Here is a 25,738-nt window from a genome sequence, read left to right as displayed (position 1 = left end):
ATCCCCAGGGATCAAATCCAGCCCCTGTCCCTGCCCAGACCCCCCAACAGCCCCACCCTGAGCAGCCCTGAGAGCGCTGTCCAAACGCTCCTGCAGCTCTGGCAGCCTCGGGGCCGGGACCATTCCCTGGGGAGCCTGGGCAGTGCCAGCACCCTCGGGGGGAAGAACCTTTCCCTGAGCTCCATGCCAAGGCCTGGCACAGCTCCAGCCCTCGCTGGGCTCCAGGAGCTGTCCCAGAGCAGAGCTCAGCCCCTGCCCCTCTGCCTCCCCTCGGGAGGAGCTGCAGCCCCGAGGAGCCTCCCCTCATCTCCTGTGCTCCAGCTGAACGAGCCAAGTGCCCTCAGCCGCTCCTCAGACCTTCCCCAGCTCCGTGTCCCTCCTTGGGACACTCTCCAACAGCTTTGCATCCTTCTTTATTTCTTTATTACATTGCATTTTTACAACCATTGCAAACAGAATCTCATCCATCACCTTCATCCCAAATCCTGTGCAGGTGTCCTCAAACACACAAAGTCCTCCTCATTCCATCTACCACAGCCTTCCCCTCTCCAACAAGTGCATTTCCAAGGACTCTCCCAGTCCCACAGCCAGGAGCTGGTGTCAGTTCTCAGCTGTTGAGGGATCTCTCCAGAGAGCCCCAGCAGGTCCCAGTTGCTCTGTGCTCTTACCCCAAGCAGGTCACAGCAACTGGGCTGCCTGAAACCTCCTGGGAAAGAATCTTGTACAGCCTGAGTTACTCAATAACCAGAGCAGTTACTGAGGAAAGGACAGAAGAACCAACAAACTGATCTCTGTTAGCGATCTAAGTTGAAATTGTTTCAGGCTGAGAAAAGCCAAGGTGTTGATTTTCCAAGATTCTCCTTTCTTAGTTTGTTTCCTTCTGCTTTTTACCCTCTTTTCACAAAAGAGGTCTCAAACAATAGCTCAACTCACCAGTCAGTGATTCTTTGTCAAGCTTTTATGGGTTTTACTTTGTGAAATAGACTGAAAGATGAATTTATGGCAGCACAGGAAGTAAAGCAGATTCAAAACTGTTGTTTTTATTAGAGCAAGAAATGGGTGTGGGATAAGTAACTGTCTTCCCTCTTCCCTGTGTTTTCAGGTGTGCAAGTGTTTGTGATCAGATTGCACAAGATCAGTGCTTAGAAAGATGTTCAGGAGCTGAAACACTCATAAATCTGAAATCTGCACGTTGGAACCACAGCTCTGTAACATCATTTATTCCAAGAAGGAAAGATAAACCCTTCAGTCATTCAGGTGATTAAAGCAGGATTAAATCACGCAGCTGCGAAAACTGCTGCTTCTGCCTGGTTTTCTGCCACTGCTGGAGCTGAGGCTGCTCCTGCATCTGTGTTCTAGAGGAGCAGCAAAGCTCCAGGGAGGGGGAATGGGACAAAAATCCTTTGTGAGAGTAGCAGAAAGCCCTGTGTGTTTCGTGCTTTGCTGCATCACGCTCTCAGGGCTCTCCTGGAAGGTGGAAATGGATGTTTGTGGCATTTAGCAGCATCAGGGGAATTCATCCTGCTTCAATTTGCTGACGAGGGAAGAACATGAGAGAAAAACATGAGCTCCCTTCCAAAGCATGTGCACTCCATGCATAGCAGTGCCCATTTAGTACCTCCCCCAAAATGGGAATAAAATATATTAATTTATTGATTTATTGAAGCAGGCTTTAAAATCAAGTAGATCTGATCGCCTTCTCTCTCTATTCCACTACAAGAAAACTCTGCTTATTCTTTGTTTTGAGAGGTGTCTGGAGATGCAGACAAGCACCAAAACAGGACAGAGATGTCCATCAGGACATGTTTTCATAGAAATCATTGTCTGTGATGACTTCACCCTCTCATTTAGTCATGGAATAATTTAAATGTTCCTGTTGGTCAGCTCTCTGTGGAGACAAAAGACAGCAAAAGCTTGTGAGGCTTTATCAAAACACTGGAGAGTAATATTTCTACACTTATCAGACCTATATTTTATAAGTCTTAATAAAAAAAATGGCTCTTAAATCTGCCCCTCTCCTTCCTTAATACTCTGGTTCATCTCCTCACAGGTAACAGTTAAGTATCAGTTATCTAATTTTAAATACTCCCCCACTAAATCACTCTTTAGTGTGTCAGAATCTATTCTGATCTTTGTGGGACAAGTAATTAGAACACCTTTTCTAGCTGGAAATTCTAGCTGAAAATTATCATCCCTGTGAGAATGATTTCATTTGAAGGTCAGGTTTTCTGCAGACCCACTTGTGCTGGAAAGAAACTCTGCCAAACGAAGCCAAAATTTTCAGGTGTTTACCAGCACAGGGAAGAATTTGTTTTTCCAAGATCTTTGTGAGATACTGAACTAGAACAAAACAGTCATCAGGCCAACAAAAAAAGTCTGTGCTCTCACAAAAGAAAAAAAAAAAAAAAACACCAAACCTTTGGATCTCTGTTTTTCCACTTCAAAACAGCTGGCATGAAGAGAGATTGAATGCAGATGAGGTAATAGATGTTTAAAATGCTGTAAATTCTCATTTATCTGAATTAAGGGTGGAATCCGACATCACCTGGGCACCTGGGAAAGACTGAGTTGTTCTTTTTGAGTTTGCAGGATCCAATGGACCAGTTTCCACATAAAAATAATGTGGGGGGAGAGGGGGGAGGTTGAAGTGGGACCAGGAAATCAGCTGGAAAGGGCCTTGGCCAAGAGCAGGAGCCACAAGGAGGGCAGCACCCTATGATTTCTGGGAAGCGTGCTGGGGCACTTTGATGTTATGGCTCTGCAGTTTAGGGATAATGTTCCACACCACTGATTCCTGTATTGATTTTTCTCTGGCTGTTGCTGCCAGTTATGAACAAATGGCTCAGAGGAATTTGGAGGTGGTTGCAACACAATCGAGTGAAAGACGTTGCAACAGCCTCCCTTCCCCACCCCATTTTCTGTTTCGTTTCTGCTGGGCCAGAGGCAGCTCGGCTTCAACCCCTCTCTTGAGTTACCCAGAGGTGATGAATGTTGGATGATGCCCTTTTCTGAGATTTTTTCAGATTTTTCTGAGATTTTTCATGCCCTTTTCTTAGTTATCCAGAGATGGGGCATCTGAGAGGCATTTTTAAAACTTTTATTCCATTTTCGGTCTCATTTGAAAGGTGAGACAATAGAGGTGTTATAATTCACAGCATCACAATGAGAACTTAACTATTTCCTAATTACACGAAGTGTTTCTTGGTCTATCTGCTACACCATGCTGTAAATGCCTTAAGGCCAGTCATCTAAAATTACCCTTTGTGGGTAAATTTCTTCATTCTAAGATTTTTTTACAAATCTGTTTCCCACATTGGAGCTCTGGTTCTTGCTGAGGAGTCACAGAGGGGAATTAATTCAGGGAGGGGGTGAAGCCTTGTCCCTCCTGTTTGCATGGAGAGGGCACTGGGGTCCTGAGCAAACCCTGTGCAAACCCTTCCACAATCGATCCCATCATAATCAGCATTTCAGCTTCCCTGGAATTCCTCCATGAACATTTTCCTTCCCCTCTCTTGCTTGCTGGAGCCTGTGTGGTGGATTTAGGAGTTTATTTTTTGTTCCCATTCCCCCCCTCTCAGAATCCAGCACCATCCCAGGTTTCCCAGCAGGACAATCCCCTTGCCCAGCCCGTGCTGGGAAGGGGAAGGGGATTGGGGCAGCCTGGCTTGTTTTCCTCCAGTTCCTCTTGTGCTTGGCTCAGGCAGCCTCAGGGATGAGGAAGCGCACGGTGCAGCTCTGCTTTTGTAACCCCTAATTTCGTTTGGAAATGTTATCCAAACAAACAGCTGCCAGCAGGATGAGCGTTAAGACCTGTGCAGAGGCTGCTCTGTCAGAGCTCAGAGTGAGCTTTGCCTGCTGGAACATCTCACCCAGCAGCTCATTAACGTGGAGATACTCAAAGGAGACTTCCCCCACCCCCCGCCCCCGATTAGATCCTGCCCGTGATAAGAGCATTAATGAGCATATTTTCCCATAAATAAAATGAGCAGGCCTGGAGGGCAGGGAAGGTTATTTTGCCTGGAATCAGTTCTGTCCCACGCTCACCCCTTGGAGAGTTGGGGCTGAGGGAAGCAGTTCACTCTGAGAGCCAGCCAGAGACCAACGGGCAATGTGATTTCTTCCACCTCTCTGTGCTCCACACTGCTTTATTTTGGGGATAATCCACGTGGATTCTGTCACTGGCCAGAAATCCCTGTGCTCAGGGCTAGGGCAGCCCTTGGGGTGCTGCAGGAGGAAGAGGAAGGTCCAACTTTGGTGAAAAGTTTATTTTGCCAGGCTGGTTTTTGGGCTGCAGGAGGGACAGGAAGGTGCAGCCTGGGGAAAGCTGCTTTGGCCGGGCTGTTTGTTGAGCTGCAGGCGGCCTCGTGCTCTCTGCATCCGTGTCTGAACCAATATTTACTCAGGGCTCTGTGTGCTGGGATTGTCAGCAATCCCTGCAGTGAGAGCAGGGCTGGAGCCTGCCCAGCTGAGCAGCTTCCCTTGTTTACATCTTTTTTAAAAACACTCCTGACTTCCAGTATGGGGAGAGGTGGCAGCGTGACAGGTCTGGTGAGCACGAGCCCTCCCTGCAGCAACCTGCCCACCCAGAGCCTCTGCAGCCAAAAATCCTCTCTGGAAGGGGGTGGGCAGCAGACCCCCAGCATGGACAGGCCTTGGCATCTCCCCAGGAAGTGACAAACCTCCTCTGGAAGTGACAAACCAAAGTCCAAAGACTTGGTGCTCCCTAAGGGACTGGCAGCAAACTGCCACCAAAGAAGCTCCCAGGCCGCCACCACACTCAGGAGTGGAGGCTTTGAAATGAAAGCAGCTCTAGTTCAGTGCCAGAATTTTCCAGTTTTATTTATGGAGCTGTTCTAGATACAGATTAACTTCCCCTGCCTCCTGTTGGCCATTAACTCTGCGAGAAGCTGAGGTTTGAAGGGTTCATTGCTCAAGGAGAGGGGTGAGCAGTGCAGTGTTTCACAGCCACGCTCCTGTGGTGCCTGTCCTGCTATTTCCAGAGGAACCAGACTTAGGGAGCTGTTTATTCCCATGTGTCCTGCTGTGTGTGTCACACACAGACACCCTGACTCCTCTTTGGGAGGGCAAAACCCCACTTCCAACAGAGCTGAGCACGTGCCCCGAGCTCTTAATGAGACCAGCAGATTTCCTGAGGTGCTGGAAGATAAAGAGGTGGCATAAGGAAGGTAAAGACCCTTGAAATTACTGCTCAGGCTTTGAGCTGTGACCTACTTAGTTTGATTTCCTGCTCATGGTGACTTTTGCCAGCTACATCAGTTGATGAGCTGAAAATCTCCCTCCTCAGAGCTGTATGGAAGACTGGGAATGGCTGTGAGTATTGGAAATAAACTGGACAGAAGCTGAGATTTCGTTGTGAAATCTGTTTTCTGGGGTATTTAGCACATTTCTGATTCCCCTTATGAATGTTTGTCTGGTTTTGGGTCAGAGTTTCCCTGTTGGATTGTCCAGTGAGTAAATCCTTCCAGATTCCAGTGGTGCTCTGCCTTTCCACTGCTTCCCTGCTCTTTTGTCCCACAGCACTTTCATTTCTCAGCTCTCAGTTCCTCCTTCCCCTCAACGTTCCTGTGTTTGTTTGGCTTCACACACAGCCTCATCCCCGGTCCAGAACCATGGACTGGGCACTCTCAGCCCATCTTCAGCCTTCAGCCTCGCTGGGCTCTTTAGGGAGGAAAATGTCACCAGGAATCCTTGAAGGAATGGGATGTGGAAGAAGCAATGGGAGTCAGCAGCTCAGGCCTTAGCAATGTGCCCAGGGCCACCACTCTGCAGCTCTGCTAAACCCAGGCTTGGGCTTGACATTAAACCTGATCTCTGCAGGGTGGATCCCACAGCATCCCTGGGGTCTCGGGTTTATTTTTTTTTTTTTGGTTGGTTGGTTTTTGGTTTTTTGGGGTTGTTTTTGTTTGTTTTGTGGGGTTTTTTTTGGTTTTTTGAGGTTGGAAGAGACCTTAAAGATCATGGAGTCCAACCTGAGACAGGGAGCCTAGGTTTGTGTGTTTAGGCTCTCCCTGTGGCACCCTGCCACCCCTTTGGAGCTGTCACCACCCTGTGTCCCTGGGGATTGGGAAGCTGAGGGTGGGAGAAGGCAGAGCTGAGGTGGGAGCTGATCTCACTCTGCTGCTCCCCCCCTTCTCTGTGGAAGATGGGCTGGGAGCAGTTCTGGAAAGTCTCCCTTGTAAACAATATTCCAAAGCAAAATGTTCCTTTCAACCTAAATTATCTGTCCTAATCCTACCTCAACTCTCCTTTTTTTTTTTTTTTTTTTTTTAATTTATCTCTTGTCGACTTTAAAAGTATGGGAGATCACTTTGGCAGTGATAATCATGTTTAATTCTCTTTTCTATCATACTTGCCTTATTTTCCCGTAGTTTCCCTGCTGTTTGGCATTGTCAGGTTTATGTTCTGCAATTTTAAGGTTTTAACTGTGGTCAGGGATATTGCTGCTGGGAGCAACTGGATGCTTTTCCCCATGTTATGGATGTGGCTGCAGGTTATCAGTTTATAGAAAAATTGATTTATTTTATCATTCTCAATGATGGACAGGAGCCACTCCTGTCATTGCCACATGACACAATGGCACCAAAACTCTGGTTATTTCTATCATTGCTCTCAGTGTCCCTGGGATTTAGAAAACTGAATTTTAACAACAAGCCTTTCTTGAAGCTTCCATGCAAAGCAATGCAAATAAAGTTAATTAATATGATTAAGCCTTTATCATTCTGGTGCAAACTGTGATCCCAAGGCTGGGACCAGGGTGTTCCAGCTGCTTCGGGAATGGTGGGATGGGGAGGGTCCCTGCTGGCAGCCAGCAGCAGTTCAGTGTCCAGCTTTGGACAGAGGGGATCAGAGGAGCCCATTTTGGCTCACAGGTGGTGTTAGTTGCCATTGTAGGATAAATAACCCAGATCCTGCCCTAAAAAAGGAAGGGATTTTCAGGAACCCTTCCTGACAAAGCTGTTCAGAAAACCCTTTAGAGAGAGGGAGGCCAACCTTTCCCTGCACAATCCCTTCCAATACTTTGCTGTTTTTACCAGTACGAAGCACTTGGGGTTTTCCCCCTTCAGCCCATGGTTGCTGTTCATCCCTCACTTCCCACAGGCAGGAGCAGTTTCTCTCCAGTCTGTCCTCACTGGATTCAGCCAGGACACATCCAGAGTCTTTTCTTTCATCCAAAATACTTACTAGTTCCAATGAGGCCTTTTTTTCCATGACTTTTTTTTCCCCTGACCTCCAGGTAGAACAGCTCTGACGCATTGGGAGGAAACTGGGATTTGGGAAAACAAGTTGTCCTTCATTTTTCTTGGAAATCAGCTATTGTTGTGGCTCTCCCAGATCCCTGCTTGTTAGAATGTTGTGAAAAGCTCCTATTCCCAGGCATTCCCAATCCTTGGACTGACTTTTCATCTGAGAAGGTTTCAAGAGCTCTTGGTGCAGCTTTATGAGGACATTGAGCATTCTCCACCTGCAAGGTTTGGCTTCCCAGTTTGGAGACCTGGATGTGGAATGTGTTTGCTGTTGGAGGCATAGGGCAGGGAGGGACCTTCTGAGCCCAATTCTGCTGTCCACGTATGGTCCAAGGATTCATAAAGGCACAGAGCTCCCCCTTCAGCCCCCAGTGTGTCCCTTGCACATGCTGGGAGCTCTCAGAGTTACAAAGCTCCATTTAATTCCAGTTTTATTTATTTTAGCCTTTTTTTTTTCACCAGTTGGTTTCATGCCAGCATTGTCTTTATGCTTAAATTGGCATCTTGGCTCTCTCTTGGTGCTTTTGTGTGTAGCAATCCAACCCTTTTGTTTTGGTAGGCAAAGCAAACTGAGACTTTCCTCTGTAAATCTTCCTTTCTTCTTTCCCTGCTTCTTGTCAAGGAAGCCTCTCAGCCATCCAGAATCGTTCCCACACAAGTTATTTACAGAAAGCATCTCTCCACGACCACCTAAGTGCCATCACCTCTTAGGTAAAACCCAAATGTTTCTAAATTCATTTGCTGGATGTTGGAAACAGAGCTAAAAAAGCACAAGCACCCAAGCAGAGCAAGGAGGGAAGTGTTTGGCACATCTACATGGTAGGGTTATGATTTGACAAGGATCATGGAATCATGGAATGCTTTGGGGTGGAGGGACCTTAAAGCCCATCCCATCCCATCCCATCCCATCCCATCCCATCCCATCCCATCCCATCCCATCCCATCCCATCCCATCCCATCCCATCCCATCCCATCCCACCCCTGCCATAGCAGGGACACCTCCCACGGTCCCAGGCTGCTCCCAGCCCTGCCCAGCCTGGCCTTGGGCACTGCCAGGGATCCAGGGGCAGCCACAGCTGCTCTGGGCACCCTGTGCCAGGGCCTGCCCACCCTGCCAGGGAACAATTCCTGCCCAATCTCCCATCTAAATGTTGCTATTGGATCCTCACACTGGATCCTGTGATCCCTGTGGGTCTCTGCTTTGATGTTCTGTTGGAAGCTCCTCCAGTGCTCTGGCAAAGGGATCCAAACCAGCCCTGGCTGAGCCCCTGGCTCGGGAGGATGGAGGTGGAAGGAGTTTGGTGGAAGGAAAACCTCACTCTGCACCACAAAAATGCTGCTTAGAGATCTCCCAGCAGGAGTCTGAGTCTGTTTAGCTCCTCTGCACTGATCTTTGATAAGGAACTAAGAATTCTTGTGGGTTTTTTTGTGGAAAATGAGTGCTTTTCATATTTCTTCACAGCCAGCACTAAGGATCCTCTCGACAGGATTCCCACAAGACCAGAGGTGTTGTCCCTTCAGCCCTGAGTGCTCCCAGAGGGTTTAACAGGCACACCCCAGGGAAGAGGAGCCAAAAGGGGCTCAGAAATGGTGCCATGATTTGATGTGCAAGAGCAGCAAAGCTGCCACACCAAACCAGGCCCTCTCCTGTCCTTCAGGCCCCAGAGATGGACATTTCACAGTTCTTTTTGGTTCAGAAGTCTGAAGCTCTTACTTGGGGCAGGTCTGGGCTATAAAAGTTGATCTTTTCACAGGCTTGACACATGGGGAGGGGATTTCTGAGGACCCTTCCTCCTGGGGCGACTGAGAGTGCTGTTTGGAGCCAGAGATGAAATTCCTCCCTCCTTTTACTGCCAGAGGGCAGAGCTAGATGGGATATCAGATGGGTGAGGGTGGGCAGGCCCTGGCACAGGGTGCCAAGAGCAGCTGGGGCTGCCCCTGGATCCCTGGCAGTGCCCAAGGCCAGGCTGGACAGGGCTGGGAGCAGCCTGGGACAGTGAAGCTGTCCCTGCCATGGCAGGGGTGGCACTGGATGGGCTTTGAGGTCCCTTCCAACACAGACCATTCCAGGATTCTTTGAAAGGAGTCGGGATGGGAAGAGAATCAGAGACCAAGGAGAAAAAGGATCCTGGCATGGCTTTGCTTGGCTTGGAGTTCACCCCACTGTCCTTCAGGACTTGAGCCCACTCCCAGGTCCTGCCTGCACCTCACCACTGTCCAGCCCCCTTTGGGCTGTCGGGGATGGTGCTGAGGCTGCCCAGGGCTCCTTGCTCCCCTCTAAATCCTCCCCCCAGGTGGTGCCAGGATCCATCCTCAGCACCAGCACCCCCTGTCCCCAGGGAGCAGCCCTCGGATGGGGCAGGGAGTCTCCGTGTGAGTGGGGGGGCTGGATCCCAGGGGAAATCGGGCACAAGGCTGAAGCAAAAGCCGCTGTGAAGTCACAGTGGCCTCCTTCCTCCCCCAGACTCTCTCTGCACCAAGAAGATGCCCCTAAACCGCAAACCCTAAACCCACGGGTGCCTCCTCAGTGTGCCCCGTCCCCTGTGCCGTCGCTGGGCCGGGCAGGGGCCGTGCCCGGCCTGCCTGAGGCTGACTCAGAGCCGGCTCCAGCCATCCCCTGCCCAGGGAGCCGAGCTGGAGCATCTCCCCCGCTCCTCCCGTCCCCCGCACCTCGGCACCGGCGGCTGGAGCAAGACACGACCGGTCCCTGCATGCGCATCGCCTTTGTGTGCCGGGGATGAGCACGAAGTGCTGCAGGGAAGCATCTGAACCAGAAAAACCATGCGGGGCTCGATTGTTCCCTGCATCCGTGGAAAATTACTCCTGTTCGCTCTCCCCTTTGCTCCAGCAGCTCCAAAGCATGCGGGGAGGGGAGGGGGAGGAGGAGGAGGGAGGTGTCTGTGCCTTTGGGGTCGGAGCTGCTGCTTTTTTCTCTCTCTGCTTCTAAATGATTTATTCTGCAAGGCTCCTGCCTTGGTGTCACTGGGGCAAGCAGAGCAATCAGAAAGCGTTTTGGGGCCAGATGCTTAAATGGCACTGGGAAAAGAATGGGAAGAAATGAATCCCCGCCATCCCAGCGATGCGGCTCCATCCCCCATCCCTCCCTCCCTCCCTCCTCCCCTGCCCATCTGGCACAAGGAAAAGCAGATGGGAGAGGTGCCCGTGGCTGGTCCCACTCCCGCGGGGGCTCTGCTCCATCCCTGAGCTCCTCTGGAGCTTCGGGGACACTTCCCTGGGCAGGGGAAGGCAGGGATGGACAGGGACAGGGACAGGGACACACTCCAGCTCCCAGTCGCCATCCTGCAGACTGTGGGTCGGTTCTCCAAGGCTGCCCGGGCTGCTTCTTCCCCAGGGTTTTTTTGTTTTGTTTTGTTTTGTTTTTTTCTGGGCTGCTCCGTTTTCCGTTCATTGCCTTTTGCAGACCCTGCTTTTTTAACCCGAAGTTTTGGCTCGTTTGCTCGCCCACGTCCCCGATTCTTTTCCTTCTTCCTTTTGCATTCCTTCCTCCCTCTGCTCCCAGTGCTGCCCAGCTTTTCTCTTTACCTCCCACTCTCACCCTCGTTGTATTTTCTTGGTGGTCCTGCCAACAACATTCTGGGATGTAAGAAAAGAAAAATCTCAGGTCTACACAGCTGAGAAGCTTCCTTAGGAACTGATGCTGGCTGGGATGACTTTTTAACTCCCTTTTCTTAAATTCTTTTTAAATTATGCCTTCCCTCGCCCCTGCATTCCCAGCTCAATCCCTGGTGCTGTGGGACACACCCCGACCCCAGCTGCACTGCAGGGATGGAGGTGGGAAAGCTCAGGGCAGAAACAGGAGCTGACTCTGTGCTGGACCTGGTTTTGTCCCTAAAAACAAGGGAAAATGAGATATTGAATTTTTGACTGAGCAGTTGTTGACAAAGCCAGGCACTTGCACAGGAGGAAGGCAGAGGCTTGGCTGGAGTGCTGTGAAAGAGATGAAGGTAAAGGAATGGAGTTACAGGCTGGGTGGATCAAGGATAACTCTTGCTTGTGGGAATGCAAACACTGGATCGAGGATGATTCCTGGTTGTGGGAATATGAAAGTGGATCATGCTCAGTCTGGCTCCTGCAACATTTTTGCACCTGAGGAACTTGGGTTGGGCTTTATTTCCTTGTATTTGCCTTTCTGATTTTTTTTCTTCTGCTTTGAAATCCTTCTTGTGCCCCCTGGTATCTCTGAAACTTGGTGAGAGCCTCTTCCCAAGGAGGTGGAACATCCCAGGTCCTCAGCTGGGGCTGTGGGATGCTCCAGGGATGTGACAGGAGCCACCTGATGCCATGGCAATTCCCTACACTCAAAGCTTTGTTGCAAAATCCTGACTCTGACAGCAACCAAAGGAAGGAGGAATTGTAGAATCATGGAATGTCCTGAGCTGGAAGAGACCCACAAGGATCATCCAAGGAGCTGGAGGCATCTGCTTGAACAATCAGGGAGCTGCTGCTGACATTCTTCTATATTTGTTCACCTTTTTTTCCCAAAACCTTGAGCTTTGAGCTTCCTCTGCAGTGCCCAGGCCTGGTCAGGCCATCAGGGAATGGTGTTGAAAGTGTTTTATTTCAAGTTCTTTAAAGCATTTGTGAAACTGCTGCTGAGCTGGAGGAGCTCTGCGGTGACCTCCTCTCCCTCCTGGCCTTTGAATTCCTCACTTCCCTCTTTTCCCTGGTAGTGGGGAGCTGCTCCATTTAGTGGCTGGTGAATTCCTCATCAGAGGCATCCCCAGCAGAAGGTTTCTGTGGCTCTTGGGGTCCCAATTCCCTGAATTCCCAATTTGCTCTGGAATGGTGTGGGGAGCCAGGCTCAGCTGAGCTCTCTCCAAGCCAATCTTGTTTCCCAGCAATCTCTCACTGCAGCCTCCCTGCTCCCTTCTGCACAAACCCAGCAGCCTCTCCCTCCTCACTTTTGGAAATTCTTCCACTCAGGGATCAAGAATCGTGAGCTGAGCTCATGGGACCAGTTAGTTCCGGGACTGAAGCAATCCCACAGCATTTTTTCCATGTGAATAACACCGAGAATCCCTTTCTGGGCACACGTTGCCTTCCACCGTGGGCACTGTTACACTGAGGGAGATGAGCAGGGCAGGGAAACCTCAGCAAAACGGGTGGAAGGTTCCCCTGGCAATGGGAGGGGTGGACATGTGTCAGTCCAGAGTCATTGTGTCAGTTCCACCAGAGTCAGAGCTGTGACACTTTTCCATGTGGGATTCCAGCCTGAAGGACACAGGTCATTTTAGCAATAGGGAATTTCCTGGCAGTGACCTTCATGCCAAGAGGAAGAACTGAGGGTAGGAGCAAAGAGCAGTTGGAGGCTGGATCCTCCCATCCTGTGCCCAGGAGTTTATTCCCTGTTTTCTTGCTGCACTTCCACCTTTGCCTTACTTAGTTTGTAAATCCCCTTCCCTTGGCACATCTCTGTATCCCAAATTGGCAGAAGTTCCTCGACTTTACCACTTATGCCATTTTCTGGTCTGTTTATGCCCCATAAATCAAGTCAGGGATGAGCTTGGCATGGGGTCAGGAAGATTTTCACAGCGAGATCAGTTTCTCCCCTTTAATTAAATATTACAGGTTCCTCATGAATCTTTCCCCTGTGAAACTTTTATGAAAAGCCTTAACAGAGTAATTTATGGGGAATCTGTTTTGATGTGCAGATCTGGGCCCCAGTTCTAACCTTGCACACAATTCCAGAGCTCCTGTAAACCTTCTGCCTTTGCTGGATCTGCCCTGGAGTCAGGGAGTAAGGCTAGGCTGGGCAGAAGAGTGACCAGCTTTCCCAGCTTTGGGATCTGGAGTCTGAATTTGGGCTCTCAAGTACAAATTTGGTGGTGAGTTGATGGTTGGACTTGATCTTAAAAATCTTCTCCCACCATAATGATTCCATGGTTCTCCGGTCCTGGTTGCTGTGGGACAGAAGATCCCAATGCTGAAGATCCCATCAATCTGCAGACCAGATCCCAGAGTCTGATTTCACAGAGCCTTCCTCCAGGTGGGTTTTTAACCCTTTCCCAAAGTATGGAACACTTGGCTCCAGCCACATCCCACAGCAGTGGGACCCAGGAGTGTTGCTATAGGACACGTGAAAGCACAATGCAAGCCGCTGCTATTGCAAAGTGAAAAAGAAAGAGTTTATTTTCTGACTCCAGCATTTATACTTTTTTAAAGGTAACAGTGGATTGGAGGGTGCAAGTGCCACCTCTCCAATGACATTGGACAAACTACTAGTACATCAAGTTTCTCCACCTCTATGAAGGAATGCAAAACAATAGGTTGTTTATAGAAAGTTGTGTGAGAAAATTCTTTAACAGAATGTAAACTCAGAAGGCTTTAGAAAATTTTAAGAATCAGGGTGACACAGGAGTCCCTTCTGCAGGCACTGAACTCTCTGGGACAGCTCCTGGAGCCCAAGGAGGGCTGGGGCTGTGCCAGGCCTTGGCATGGAGCTCAGGGAAAGGTTCTTCCCCCGAGGGTGCTGGCACTGCCCAGGCTCCCCAGGGAATGGTCCCGGCCCCGAGGCTGCCAGAGCTGCAGGAGCGTTTGGACAGCGCTCTCAGGGCTGGGCAGGGTGGGGCTGTTGGGGGGCTGGGCAGGGACAGGGGCTGGGCTGATGATCCCTTCCCATTCAGGATACTCCAGGATTCTATGAAGAGACCTTTGCTGGATTTCAGCCTGTCGCTTTCCAGTTACATCTGGACCCAAATTTCCGTACTTTGTGGATTAGAGGGAAACTGCTCCTTCTCCAGAGCTCCCTGGGGTTGTTGTTTCTCTTCCAAGCTGACATTTCCCTCTCTTCAGCCTTTCCTCCTGGGGAAGCTTTTCCACTTACACCATGTGCTCCCACTCCCATCCCTTTTTCTTCCTTTTCTGTCCCTTTCTGAGGTGACCAAGAGCTGCTGGCAGAGATGTGAGGGTGCAGGTGCTTCCTGCAAACACAGCATGATCTTTCCAAGCATCAGCCCTGCACCACAGCAATTCCCTGGCAAGGCTTTTTGCTGCCTTAAGCCCCGAGCTGACATTTGCACAGTGACATCCTCTGAGGCCTCTGAGCAGCTTTGGCTCCTTTACAGCCCAGTTCTGCACAAAAGTTTGTCTTTCTTAAAGAACCAGAGTGGTTGTGGTTATAAATTGTGCTGTGACTTCACCCTTCCTTCTGATAAATGTAGCAGGTAAACTGGAAGGAAGGATAAACATCCCTGGGAGGGATGACTTTCCCATGGGAGCGGAAGAGGGAGATGCAGGGTCTGTGCCACATTGGCAGCAAGGCCATGTCCCAGGGACATGGGAATGGGGGACAAAAATGGGAAAGGAAACTCCTCCAGTTCCCTTGGGCACAGAAGAAGTTGTCCCATGTGATGGAAACCCCAAATTGCACCTCCTGTCCTGCTGCTGCCTTGTCCCAGCCACAACATCCAGGGACAAATCCCACATTGCAGCAGCTCCCAACAGGCACAAGATGCCCCCTGAGGGGTGCACCGAATTTGTTTTTTAATAAAACCCCAAAATACTGACACATGTATAGGATCTGTTCTGCAGAGCCAGCCCATGTCCAATCCCACCATGGGTGTCAGATCCTTCCCAACCCTTTTCCACATCAGGTTTTTTTGCCTGTTATTCCCACTGCTCTGCCCACTTCATCCTATTTATAGAGCGCCTTTCATTGGAGTCTCCAGGCTTTTAACCTTTATTCTTGGAATATTATTCACTTCTTGGACCTGCCACGGAGCAATTACTCACCCAGGTTCCTCCCCAGCCTGAGTTTAAAAGGAATTCCCACGGGGCAGCTCAGGGTGTCGAGCTCCCCACAGTCAAAATGCCAGCTCTTCCTTGTGCCACGGCCTGTCCTGGCATGTCCCAGCCTGGCTCTGCTGCTCATTCACCTGCAGAGAGGCTTTGGTGCTTCTCTGGTGAGATCATTCACCTCCCAGTGCAGGAGCAAAACACTCCCAGGGGGATTCTGGCGCTGCTTTCTCCAGGTTTCTTCCTCATTCTCCGGGTTTCTTCCTCATTCTCTTCTGTCTTGGTTTGAAAAGACAGGTGTCTGCTAAGGAAGGCAGGAGCCTTCCTTGAAATGGAAAATTATTATAATTATTATAATTTTAAAATTCAGGGGCTCTCAGGCAAAGATATGGAAATAGGAATAACAGTTCTTTATTAGGGAAAACTGAAAATACAAATGTAATAGTAAAAAAAAAAGAAAACAAACCACTAACAGGGTCAAAATAGGACCCAACACCCTGTGGGTCAGGGAGGTGGCTCAGCCCCATCCCAGGGGGGCTCAGCCCTCCTGCAGTGCCAGCTGTGCTTCTGCTGGAGCAGGATCCTGCACAAGGGGGGAGTTTTCCTTGGAGCTCCAGGGCTGGGGGAGATGGGCCTGGGCTCCTCTGGGAATGCAGGGGGAAGAAAGCTGCTCCTCTGGGAATGCAGGGGGAAGGAAGCTGCTCCTCTGGGAATGCAGTGGGGAAGAAAGCTGCTCCTCTGGGAATGCAGGGGGAAGGAAGCTGCTCCTCTGGGAATGCAGGGGGCAAAGGCTGCTGTGCTGTTCCCAGGTCAGATTGGATCCAGGTAGGAATGTTTGGCTCCTCCCCTGGGAGGAGCATCTCCCAGTGGGATGATGGAATTTTCTCAGCCATGCAGGGACACTCACTGCCATGAACAGAAGATAATTAACAATTAATGGCTCATTAACAGAAGAGATCTCCTGGAGGGAGGATTGGCTGCCCAATGAACACAAGAGAACTGCTCCTCCTCTGCCAGATAGGAATCAAATACACAGCCCCATTTCCAGCCTGAGACACCTTCTCATCACCTTCTGGGCCAGCACAGTGTCTGCCTGGGAGTGTTCCAAAAAAGTGTGGATATGGCATTTGGGGACGTGGCTCAGTGGTGGCCATGGTGGTGGCTTGATGGTTGGACTTGATCTTAAAAATCTTCTCCCACCATAATGATTCCATGGTTCTCTGGTCCTGGTCGCTGTGGGACAGAAAATCCCAGTGCTGAAGATCCGAGAGATCTACAGACCAGATCCCGGCAATTTGTGGGGATTTTCTCCCCCAGCTGGGTTTGGATTTTGTCCCAGACATCTGGGGATGGCTTCTGTGAGTATGAAAAGGAAGAATTGCCCCTTTCCCCACAAATTCCTGCAGCACCTTCCTGGCATTGTGGAGGGTGGGAATAACCAGCAGGCTGTTGGAGATGGGCGGTGTTTGGCATCCACCAGCACCACAAGGGGCTGGTGGGGATGGAGAGATCTCATGCCCCACTTCTTTGTAGGGCAGAGGGGAGTGGGGGGAGGTGATTTCTCCTCTCCTTACTTTTGCTGTTGAAATCCTTGGATATCTAGAGCAGGAAACCACCTGCTGCACTGCAGGGATCTGAGCGTGGCTCGGGGACCGTGTCCTGCAGGACCTGGCTTCTCCCTGAACCTGGCAGATGTGGGGTTTGGATTTGGGGGATGCTGATGCCCGAGACTCCTGCTGCCTTTCCTATGGAAAAACCTCCTCGTGGATTTCAGGCTCTCATTTGGGGCCTGGCTTGGGCCTCAAGGAGGGAATTCTTTCAGGCTGTGGTGGATATTTTAGTGAAGCAGTCAAAGAAAACAGCAGAAGGGTTCTGCTGGTTTTGGTCTGGTCCCCCCCAGCTGAGGCAGACTGGGCACAGGGGGGGAGAGGAGGGAATGGGGGAAGTGTGGGTAGTGATGCCTAAACACTGATCCTGGAGACTTAATGTCCCTTAATGTCCCTTAAAGAGCTTCACTGGAGCCCCACTCAAGGGCAGCTGAGCCAAAGTGGGGCTGGGACAGGACACAGAACTCCTGCCAAGCCCTGCCAAACCCCTTCCAGCTGCTCTGCCTCCATTTCCTTCCCAGGATGGAGCCTATACCTGGATCCAGGTCCTTGCTCCTCTCCTTGGGATCTACAAAGTCATGGAATCTTCACTGGTCACTTGAGGAGTCTGAAGACAAGAGATCACAGCAACTAAAATGGTTTGGGCTGGAAGGACCTTAAATCCCATCCTATTCCACTCCTGCCATGGCAGGGACACCCTCCACTGTCCCAGGCTGCTCCCAGCCCTGTCCAGCCTGGCCTTGGGCACTGCCAGGGATCCAGGGTGGGCACCCTGTGCCAGGGCCTGCCCACCCTGCCAGGGAACAATTCCTGCCCAATCTCCCATCCAGCCCTGCCCTCTGGCACTGGGAGCCATTCCCTGTGTCCTGTCCCTCCATCCTTGTCCCCAGTCCCTCTCCAGCTCTCCTGGAGCCCCTTCAGGCCCTGCCAGGGGCTCTGAGCTCTCCCTGGAGCTTCTCCTCTCCAGGGGAGCCCCCCCAGCTCTCCCAGCCTGGCTCCCCTGGGATGTGAGGGTTCTCTCAGGGACAGATCCTGGCTGGCAGGGGCACTGCCCACCTTTCTGCTGGGAGAAGCCTGGGCAGCAGCAGCTCCTCTCCTGCTCTTCTGCCCACTCCTACACCCGTGTTTCCATGTTTTAATAATTCCATCATCACTTTCAGGATTGTTTCCACCAGAGCCTGCAGGCTCCTGCCTCAGCTCCTGGGCACGCTGCCCTTCTCCTGCATGTCTCTGCACCTTCCTGCCCCATCCTGGGGCACATTTCATTCCTTTGTGCCTTTCTGCCAACAAATACCAGACTGGTGTCGTATCTGATCATGGGAACCACTTCAGTCTGTGTTGAACTCTGTGATCCAAGGTGTGATCACAGCCCTGCCCAAAGTGCAGCACAGGCTGTGTGGGAGCGAGGGTGTTTGGGCAGGAAGGAGAAGAGAAGGCTCAGAACTCACATCTCCATGTGGCATTGGTGAGAACACAGCCTAAAAACCAGGCCAGTGCTCCAGGCTGGATGATTGCTGAACTTGGGAGCTGCCTGGGTGGGGGTGCTTGTCCAATCCCTTGGATCACCTTCCCCCAGCCAGGTGGGCAATGCCACTCGAGGTTCATCCCTGAAACCTCTTCTCTGTCACTCAGTGAAAGATTCCACTTGATTTTGTATTAATCCCAAGTTGGTGGATGCACCCTGGCTTTTGTAGGACATTTGCTTTCCCCTGGTGCTGGCAGGGAGCTGAGGAGGAGGAACAGTCCTAAAGCTGGGCCTTTTTGATGCCTGTGAGCTCTGTGATTCCATTCTAAATCTCCTGTAACCCCCTGGAGAGCTGGGGGTGCTCCCCTGGAGAGGAGAAGCTCCAGGGAGAGCTCAGAGCCCCTGGCAGGGCCTGAAGGGGCTCCAGGAGAGATGGAGAGGGACTGGGGACAAGGCCTGGAGGGACAGGACACAGGGAATGGCTCCCAGTGCTAGAGGGCAGGGCTGGATGGGAGATTGGGCAGGAATTGTTCCTGGCAGGGTGGGCAGGCCCTGGCACAGGGTGCCCAGAGCAGCTGTGGCTGCCCCTGAATCCCTGGCAGTGCCCAAGGCCAGGCTGGACAGGGCTGGGAGCAGCCTGGGATAGTGGGAGGTGTCGCTGCCATGGCAGGGGTAGAATGGGATGAGCTTTAAGGTCCATCCCAACCCAAACTCTGAGTCCCTGACTCAGTGGAGCTGCCTCAGATGTACCCAGCACCAGTCCAGCACCCAGAGCACAGCCCTGGCACCTGTGGGTGTTAGAGTGACCCTGACATCAGACACAGCCACGTCCCTGCCCTCAGTGCCACACGGATGGGCCCTGCCCAGCTCTCCCAAGGGTTTGTGTTTGTGCTCCAGGGTGGAGGAGACATTTCACTGCTTGGCTGCTGCTCCAGCCCAAACCGTGCTGTCCCTGGTGTGGTGGAGCTGGCTCCTGATGTGTGGCCAGGCTGATGGCAATCCAGGATCCGGGGTCATGGCAAGGAGGGTGAGCCTCTGTCCATCTCTCCCTTCCCTTCCAGTCATACCCTGGCTTTCCTGCAGGTCACTGGTGCCTTGAGGAGGCTCAAGCTTTATTTTAAACACAAATCTTGTGGTTTGAGCAGGACATGTCTTAGGAACAGGTGTCCAGCAAGGACATATTGGGGAAGAACTGGAAAACATTAAAGATCCTGAGCTGTGGCATCTCCTCATTGCACTGGAATGGCCAGCACTGGACAAAGCTTGGTCTTAAAGGGTGGTGAGCAAAAATGGGAGAAAACTGACTCATTAAGAATGTGGCTTTGGAAAGGGAGTTTCCTGCTGTTTGGAGTCCTTGCTGGTTTGGTTCTTGCTTGTTCCCATTACATAATATATTACATTTGGCATTGCTGTGTGAAAGTAAGAAGAGGGAAAGCTGGAGCAGAAGGGGCTTCAGTGGAAAACCTCATCCCCAGGACCCAGCCCTTTCTGTCCCGCAATAAATACAGGAGTTTGGATGCCAGCTACAATTTTGGAGAGGTAAAGTCATCATCAAAGTTTCCAGACCTCAGAGAGAAGACAAAGCCCCTCCATGAGGACCCCAGCAAGTGCCTTAGAGGGACAAAGAGGCCCAGAGCACAGGCCTGGTCTTGGAAAGGGCATAAAGAGGGAACCCAAACCCCTCCAGCCTTCCTAGACTGTCCCAAAGAAACTGAGAAATCCATGGTGTGAGGCAGGGAGGGGACAGCAGAGGGTGAAATCTCTGCCCCTGGTTTTGGAGGCTGCTAAGTTTTAATTTGGGAATTTCTGGTCTGATAACAGAGGAACAGGGTGGGAGGCCCAGAGAAACTGAGAAACCCCAGCTGAGGTCTGGAGGTGGGTAGGAAGTTCCTGCTATTTCTGCTGTCCCTGCAGGACTTTCTGCTGTACTTTATGGTGAATTTTGTACTTTTATGACCCTTTTAAGATGGGAAGCCTGCCTGGAACATCTCCTCCCTCCCCATGTCCCACAGCCCAGCAGCTCCCAGCGCAGCTGCCCAGTCTGGGAGCATCCCCACGGCACAGGGATGTTTCTCTGGACATGGATTTGTTGCTTCAGAACTGGCTCCTCAGGCCTGTGGGGCCAACCTGGAGCCCTGGGAAAGGTGTTAAATCCACCAGGACCTGCTCTCCAGTGGGTGCCATCATCCCAAAGAGGCTGGTGGCTCTGTGGGAGGAGCTGAGGAGCAGCTTCTTATTTTCACAGGAGGCAGAACCCTCTCATTCCTGCTGCCCTGGGTTGTTTCCAGGTCTGTTCAGAGCAGAGGGAAGCAGCTCCTTCACTGGGAATGATTTGGGATCTGCAGCCCCCAGTGCCAGAACCCGTCTGGGTAAATGCACCAATGCTCCATCCCTCAGAAAAGCCAAAAAGGGGAGGATTTGTGATCATTGGGATATTCAATATTGCCAGGCTGTTCCACCCAAAGCTTCACTTCCCCTATATCTCCCCTTGCCTCAGTTTCCCGTGGCATGGCTGTTCCAGACTGAGTGTGCCACAGCCCCCAGCCCTTGGTGGGACAAATATCGTGGCCACTTTCCCAATCCCCAGTGGCACTTCCAGGAGTAATTCCTTGGAGTGGAGTCATGTCCTGGGAGTGACAGACAGCTGTAAATCTTTAAGGAGAGCAGTGATCAACCCTGAGTGGTGCTGAGCTTTTTGAACAGGGATCATGGAACAATTATGGAAAGGAGCTGAGGCTAAAAGTAGGATTTCACAGGATCTGGATCTTCTGTCCCCACTGACCTGAATGAGCTCCTTCTGCCAGGGAAAAGGAGCAAAACCTCTGAGATTTGTGAATTGGAGTTTTTAGGGCACACGTGGATTCCAGGGTGGGCAGAGTGGCTTTAATGTGGAGCTGCTCCAGATAGCTGCGGGTCATTCCAGGGGGTGATGGGATGAGCCCATGGAAGGCTCTCCCTCCACTGTCACTGTGGTGTTCTGCCCTGGCTGGTGGCTTGGGGGTGTCCCTCACCCCTGTGTGGTCCCAGGGACATCCACAAGCTGCAGGAGGTCCTGGAGCCATCCCCGGGGAAGGATCCTGTGCTGTGCTCAGGCTCAGACACCGATGTCACAGCAGGATGTCCCTCTCTGTCACCTCTCTGCTCTTCGCAGAGCCCTGCCAAGCTCATTTCACCCAACAGCACATCCACAGCTCCTGACCGGTGACAAAGGTGTTCCATGTGTGGTTTGTGTCACCGCCAGCCTGACCTTGTCACCATGCTGGGTGACAAGAGCTCCAGCCAGTCCTGGGACTGAGATCTGCAGCTGGACCACCGTGACCTTCAGGGACCAGGACCAGGGAGCAGGACCTTGTCCGCTCCTTGTCCTGCCCAGCTCTGCCAAACCTGTCCCCAGCAGGATTCCTCCATCACTGGGGGGGATTGTGAGACAGCCCCGACCCTGAAGGTGACCAGGACACTGCTGCCAGGGGTGGGCGTGTGTCCAGCAGCACTGCTCCAAGGATGGATGGAGGGATGATGGATGGATGATAGATGGATGGATGGATGAATGGATGGATGGATGGATGGATGGATGGATGGATGGATGATGGATGGATGATGGATGGATGGATGGATGGATGGATGGATGGATGGATGATAGATAGATGGATGGATGGATGGATGGATGGATGGATGATGGATGGATGATGGATGGATGGATGGATGGATGGATGGATGGATGGATGGATGGAGGATGGATGGATGGATGGATGGATGGATGGATGGATGGAGGGTGGATGGATGGATGGATGGATGGATGATGGATGGATGGATGATAGATAGATGGATGGATGGATGGATGGATGGATGGATGATGGATGGATGATGGATGGATGGATGGATGGATGATGGATGGATGATGGATGGATGGATGGATGGATGGATGGATGGATGATGGATGGATGATGGATGGATGGATGGATGGATGGATGGATGGATGGATGGATGGAGGATGGATGGATGGATGGATGGATGGATGATGGATGGATGATGGATGGATGGATGGATGGATGGATGGATGGATGGATGGATGATGGATGGATGATGGATGGATGGATGGATGGATGGATGGATGGATGGATGATGGATGGATGATGGATGGATGGACGGATGGATGGATGGATGGATGGATGGAGGATGGATGGATGGATGGATGGATGGATGGATGGATGGATGGATTGATGATGGATGGATGATGGATGGATGGATGGATGGATGGATGGATGATGGATGGATGATGGATGGATGGATGGATGGATGGATGGATGGATGGATGGAGGATGGATGGATGGATGGAGGATGGATGGATGGATGGATGGATGGATGGATGGATGGATGGATGGATGATGGATGGATGGATGGATGGATGGATGGATGGATGGATGGATAGATGGATGGATGGATGGATGGATGGATGGATGGATGGATGGATGAATCCAGCTTGGGGGTGGGAAGCCAGAGGTGACATGGGAGAGTTTTTCTAAGAGATGTTTCCCCTTTTCCATGCTCAGCTGGTGGAATGTTTAGTTCCAGCATCTGCTCCCAAAATCCTGTGGTGGGGTGTCCTCCCTACCTGGGCCCCTTCCCTTTAAACAAAGAGCCATCATTTCTCTGGCTTGCATACCCTCCAGGCTAAAAGGGTAAAAGGAAGAAGATCCTCCAAGATCCCAGAATTCCAGACTCATTTAGGTTGGAAAAGACCTCTGAGACCATTGAGTGCAACCTGTGCCCGATCCCTGCTTTGTCACCAGCCCAGAGCACTGAGTACCACCTCCAGTTTTCCTTGGTGACTCTACCACCTCCCTGGACACCCCCTTCCAATGCCTGACCACCCTTTCCATGAAGAAATTCCTCCTGATGTCCAGCCTGAACCTCTCCTGGAGCAGTTTGAGGCCATTTCCTCTTGTCCCATTGATGCTCCAAGGTGTGGTTCATTAAACCGAGGTGGTACCAGCCCAGAGAGCTCCCATCTTCCCTCACCAGTTCCACACCACCTCAAACCCAGGAGAGGAGACAGAAGATCCCCTTGGCTGTATTTTCCAGCTTAACCAAATCCCTGAAGCCATGAGGAAGGTCTGAGATCTTGATCAGAACTGGCATCAGAAGCTTTGCAGGCCCATGATGTGCAGTCAGCCCTCCTGGACACATGGAGCCTGTCCAGGTATCAGCTGTGGGAATCAGCTCATGCAGAGGATGCTCCATCTCCTGCTGGCTCCCTCCAGCCCTGCTGCAACACCTGGGGATGTGGAGCCACAGGAACATCCAGCATCCAAACTGCTCCAGGCCTTCCATTATCCACACCTCTGCAAGGAGATGGCTCAGCTTGGCAGATCTGAAATCTTCGTGCTGACAGATGGGATCTGACAGGAGCAGCACAGCTGCCAGAGAGGAGACATTCCTTCCTTTCCTGAAACTCCCAAGTGCTCCTCAATAACCCCAGTGCTCGGAAAGCTCTGTGGCTCCTGCAGGAGTCATCTCCCAGGTGGACGTTTTGTTCCTCAGAGGAAGGAGGCAGCAGCTTTGTGTCAGCACACACACACATTGCACAGCCCACTCCCCCCCAGCTGGAGATGATAGATCCAGCTGAAAGAGGAATTTTGCTGTCAGCACTGGGCTGTGCCCAGGTTGCCATGGGGACACCCATGCCTTTGGGGTTTGGGTTGTGCAGGGAATCAAGGTGCTCTTTCACCCCATTTCCTGGAGAATTTGGTGTTTCTGTGATCCTCTCTTCCACCAGCCCTGCTCTGGATGCATCCCCAACCACATCTGAGGGAAGGGTGGAGGGCTGGGAGACACCAAGCTCCTCCAACAAGTCCATGCAGCACCTGGGTGAGCTCCACGTGCATCTCCAGCAGGTCGTTGGTGCCAGCAGGGGACCTGCTCTGTGCAGCCTCAGACCTGTGGCCCCCAAGGGACAATGCCAGCGTGGGGGTGACACAGCTGGAGCTGGGCATTACCTGCAGAGCTGTGCTGTGCCCAGGGCACTTGGCTTGGCAGACAACATCCAAATTCCCATCTCTAAAATCAGGCCCAGAGCCCAGCTCTGCCCAGGGTAAAGGCTCCAAAGGCTGGGAAGTGTTTTGGAGTCACAAACCATGGGAACATGGTCAGGCAGGTTCTGATGGAGCCAGGGATGAAATCCAAGGAGAAACCTGCAGGCAGCCTGGTGAACAGTGGGAAAGCCACCTGAGCAGCCAGCTCGAGCATCTGCCACCCCTCGTACCTGTGGCAGGAGGAGACAGAGTCAGGCAGGGGCTGGGAGCTCTGGGGAGAGAGGGAATTGTGAGAATTGAGAGAAGATTCATCCCCAGAACCAACCTGTGCCAAAAATACTCAGTGACTAATTTTATGCTTTTCTGATTGCCTTTTAACTGTGAGTTATTAAAAACGGGGAGAAGGGAGATGATGACTGGGTGGGAGGAGAAGTGAGCGTTGCCATGGCAGTGAGGGGATGCTGCAGCACAGCCCGGACCACAACTGGTGAGGACAGAGGCTAGGGGACAGCCCGGGAAGCCGGGGAAGAGGGGCTGTGTCATCCAGCCGAATCCAAGGCCGCTGTTTGGCCTGGACGCTGCTCCACTGCCCTCCCCAGCTCTCCCACCTGGCTCTCTCCTCTGCTCGCCCAGCCGGATCGGGTTTCCCCCTCCTCGAGCTCACCCCTTCCCAGAGACATTTTTACCAGGCTCCGGGCACGGAAGAAGCCGGGATTTGGGGGGGGTTCAAGAGATTAGGAAAGAATTTTCCTCCCGGAATCTCTTTCCTCCATCTGCCCGGGATAAATTGTGCGATTGAGGTGGAGGCTTTGCAGCTCCGCGGGGAACTGCTCCGAGCTACGCGTGTGGAGGCAGAACCGCTGCCGGTCCCTCCCCGCTGCGGGAACGGGGTGTTGAAAGGTCCTGGGGAGGCTGAGGAGCGATCGCTATCCTGTGGCTCCATGTAAGGGTGAAGTGGGAGGGTGTTTTGCCGGAGCTCTGCGAGTGCAGACGGTGCCTGCTCAGCCCCTGGCATCTTTCCTGGAAGGACCAGCTCACCCACGGGAGGCAGGAGCAGGGAACAGACCCGGGGGCAGCATGGGAAACGTGATTAACTGAGAGGAAAAGGGATTTTATTTGGCCTGTTTATGATTTTCTTCTTTCATCACCTCCCTATAAAGCAAATGCCGTGCCAGTGAACAGCTCTGACCCTGCTGGAATGGGAATACAACCAGGAAAACTCTCCTGAGGGTGTGCCCACCGCTCTGGCCGGTGTGGGGGCTGTGTGCAGCCCCATCCCTCCTCCATCCATCCGGCTTCCACGGCACATTGTTCTTCCCTCCGTGTGCTCAGTCCTGTCCCTGCCGGAGAGGGCAAATCCCTGCCCTGGGGAGCAGGGGCTGCTCCTGAGCCCATGTGCTGAGAGCTCCTAAAGCAGGACCTGGCTCCAGCCCGGGGAAAGGCAGCGCCTGGTTTATTCCTCCCTTAGGTCTTGCTAAAGAAAAATGTCACTATCACAGGTGTGAAATGTTGCAATTTCAGGGCTTGGGGGGTTTTTGAGCCTGAAGCCTCTCCGTAAGAGCGATGTCCTCAAGGTGGGGTGTGCCAAACTGGTCCCAGGCACTGCTGCACCAC

The 25,738-nt window shown here is 51.9% G+C and overlaps 1 protein-coding gene across 1 annotated transcript in view; it reads left to right on the top strand.

Moving 5' to 3' along the window:
* JSRP1 (junctional sarcoplasmic reticulum protein 1) overlaps positions 1-25,738 on the top strand; it is a 33,983-nt gene that overhangs the window by 1,723 nt on the left and 6,522 nt on the right. Inside the window, exon 2 of the mRNA XM_077788725.1 lies at positions 1,103-1,257. Within this exon, the coding sequence (XP_077644851.1) occupies positions 1,103-1,257 (155 nt within the window). The remainder of the gene's footprint in view (positions 1-1,102; positions 1,258-25,738) is intronic.

This window comes from Lonchura striata, chromosome 28 (genome assembly GCF_046129695.1).
Source record: "Lonchura striata isolate bLonStr1 chromosome 28, bLonStr1.mat, whole genome shotgun sequence".
Lineage (NCBI taxonomy): Eukaryota > Metazoa > Chordata > Aves > Passeriformes > Estrildidae > Lonchura > Lonchura striata.
Note: the sequence above shows the minus strand (reverse complement) of the source record. Positions and strands in the feature narration are given on the sequence as shown.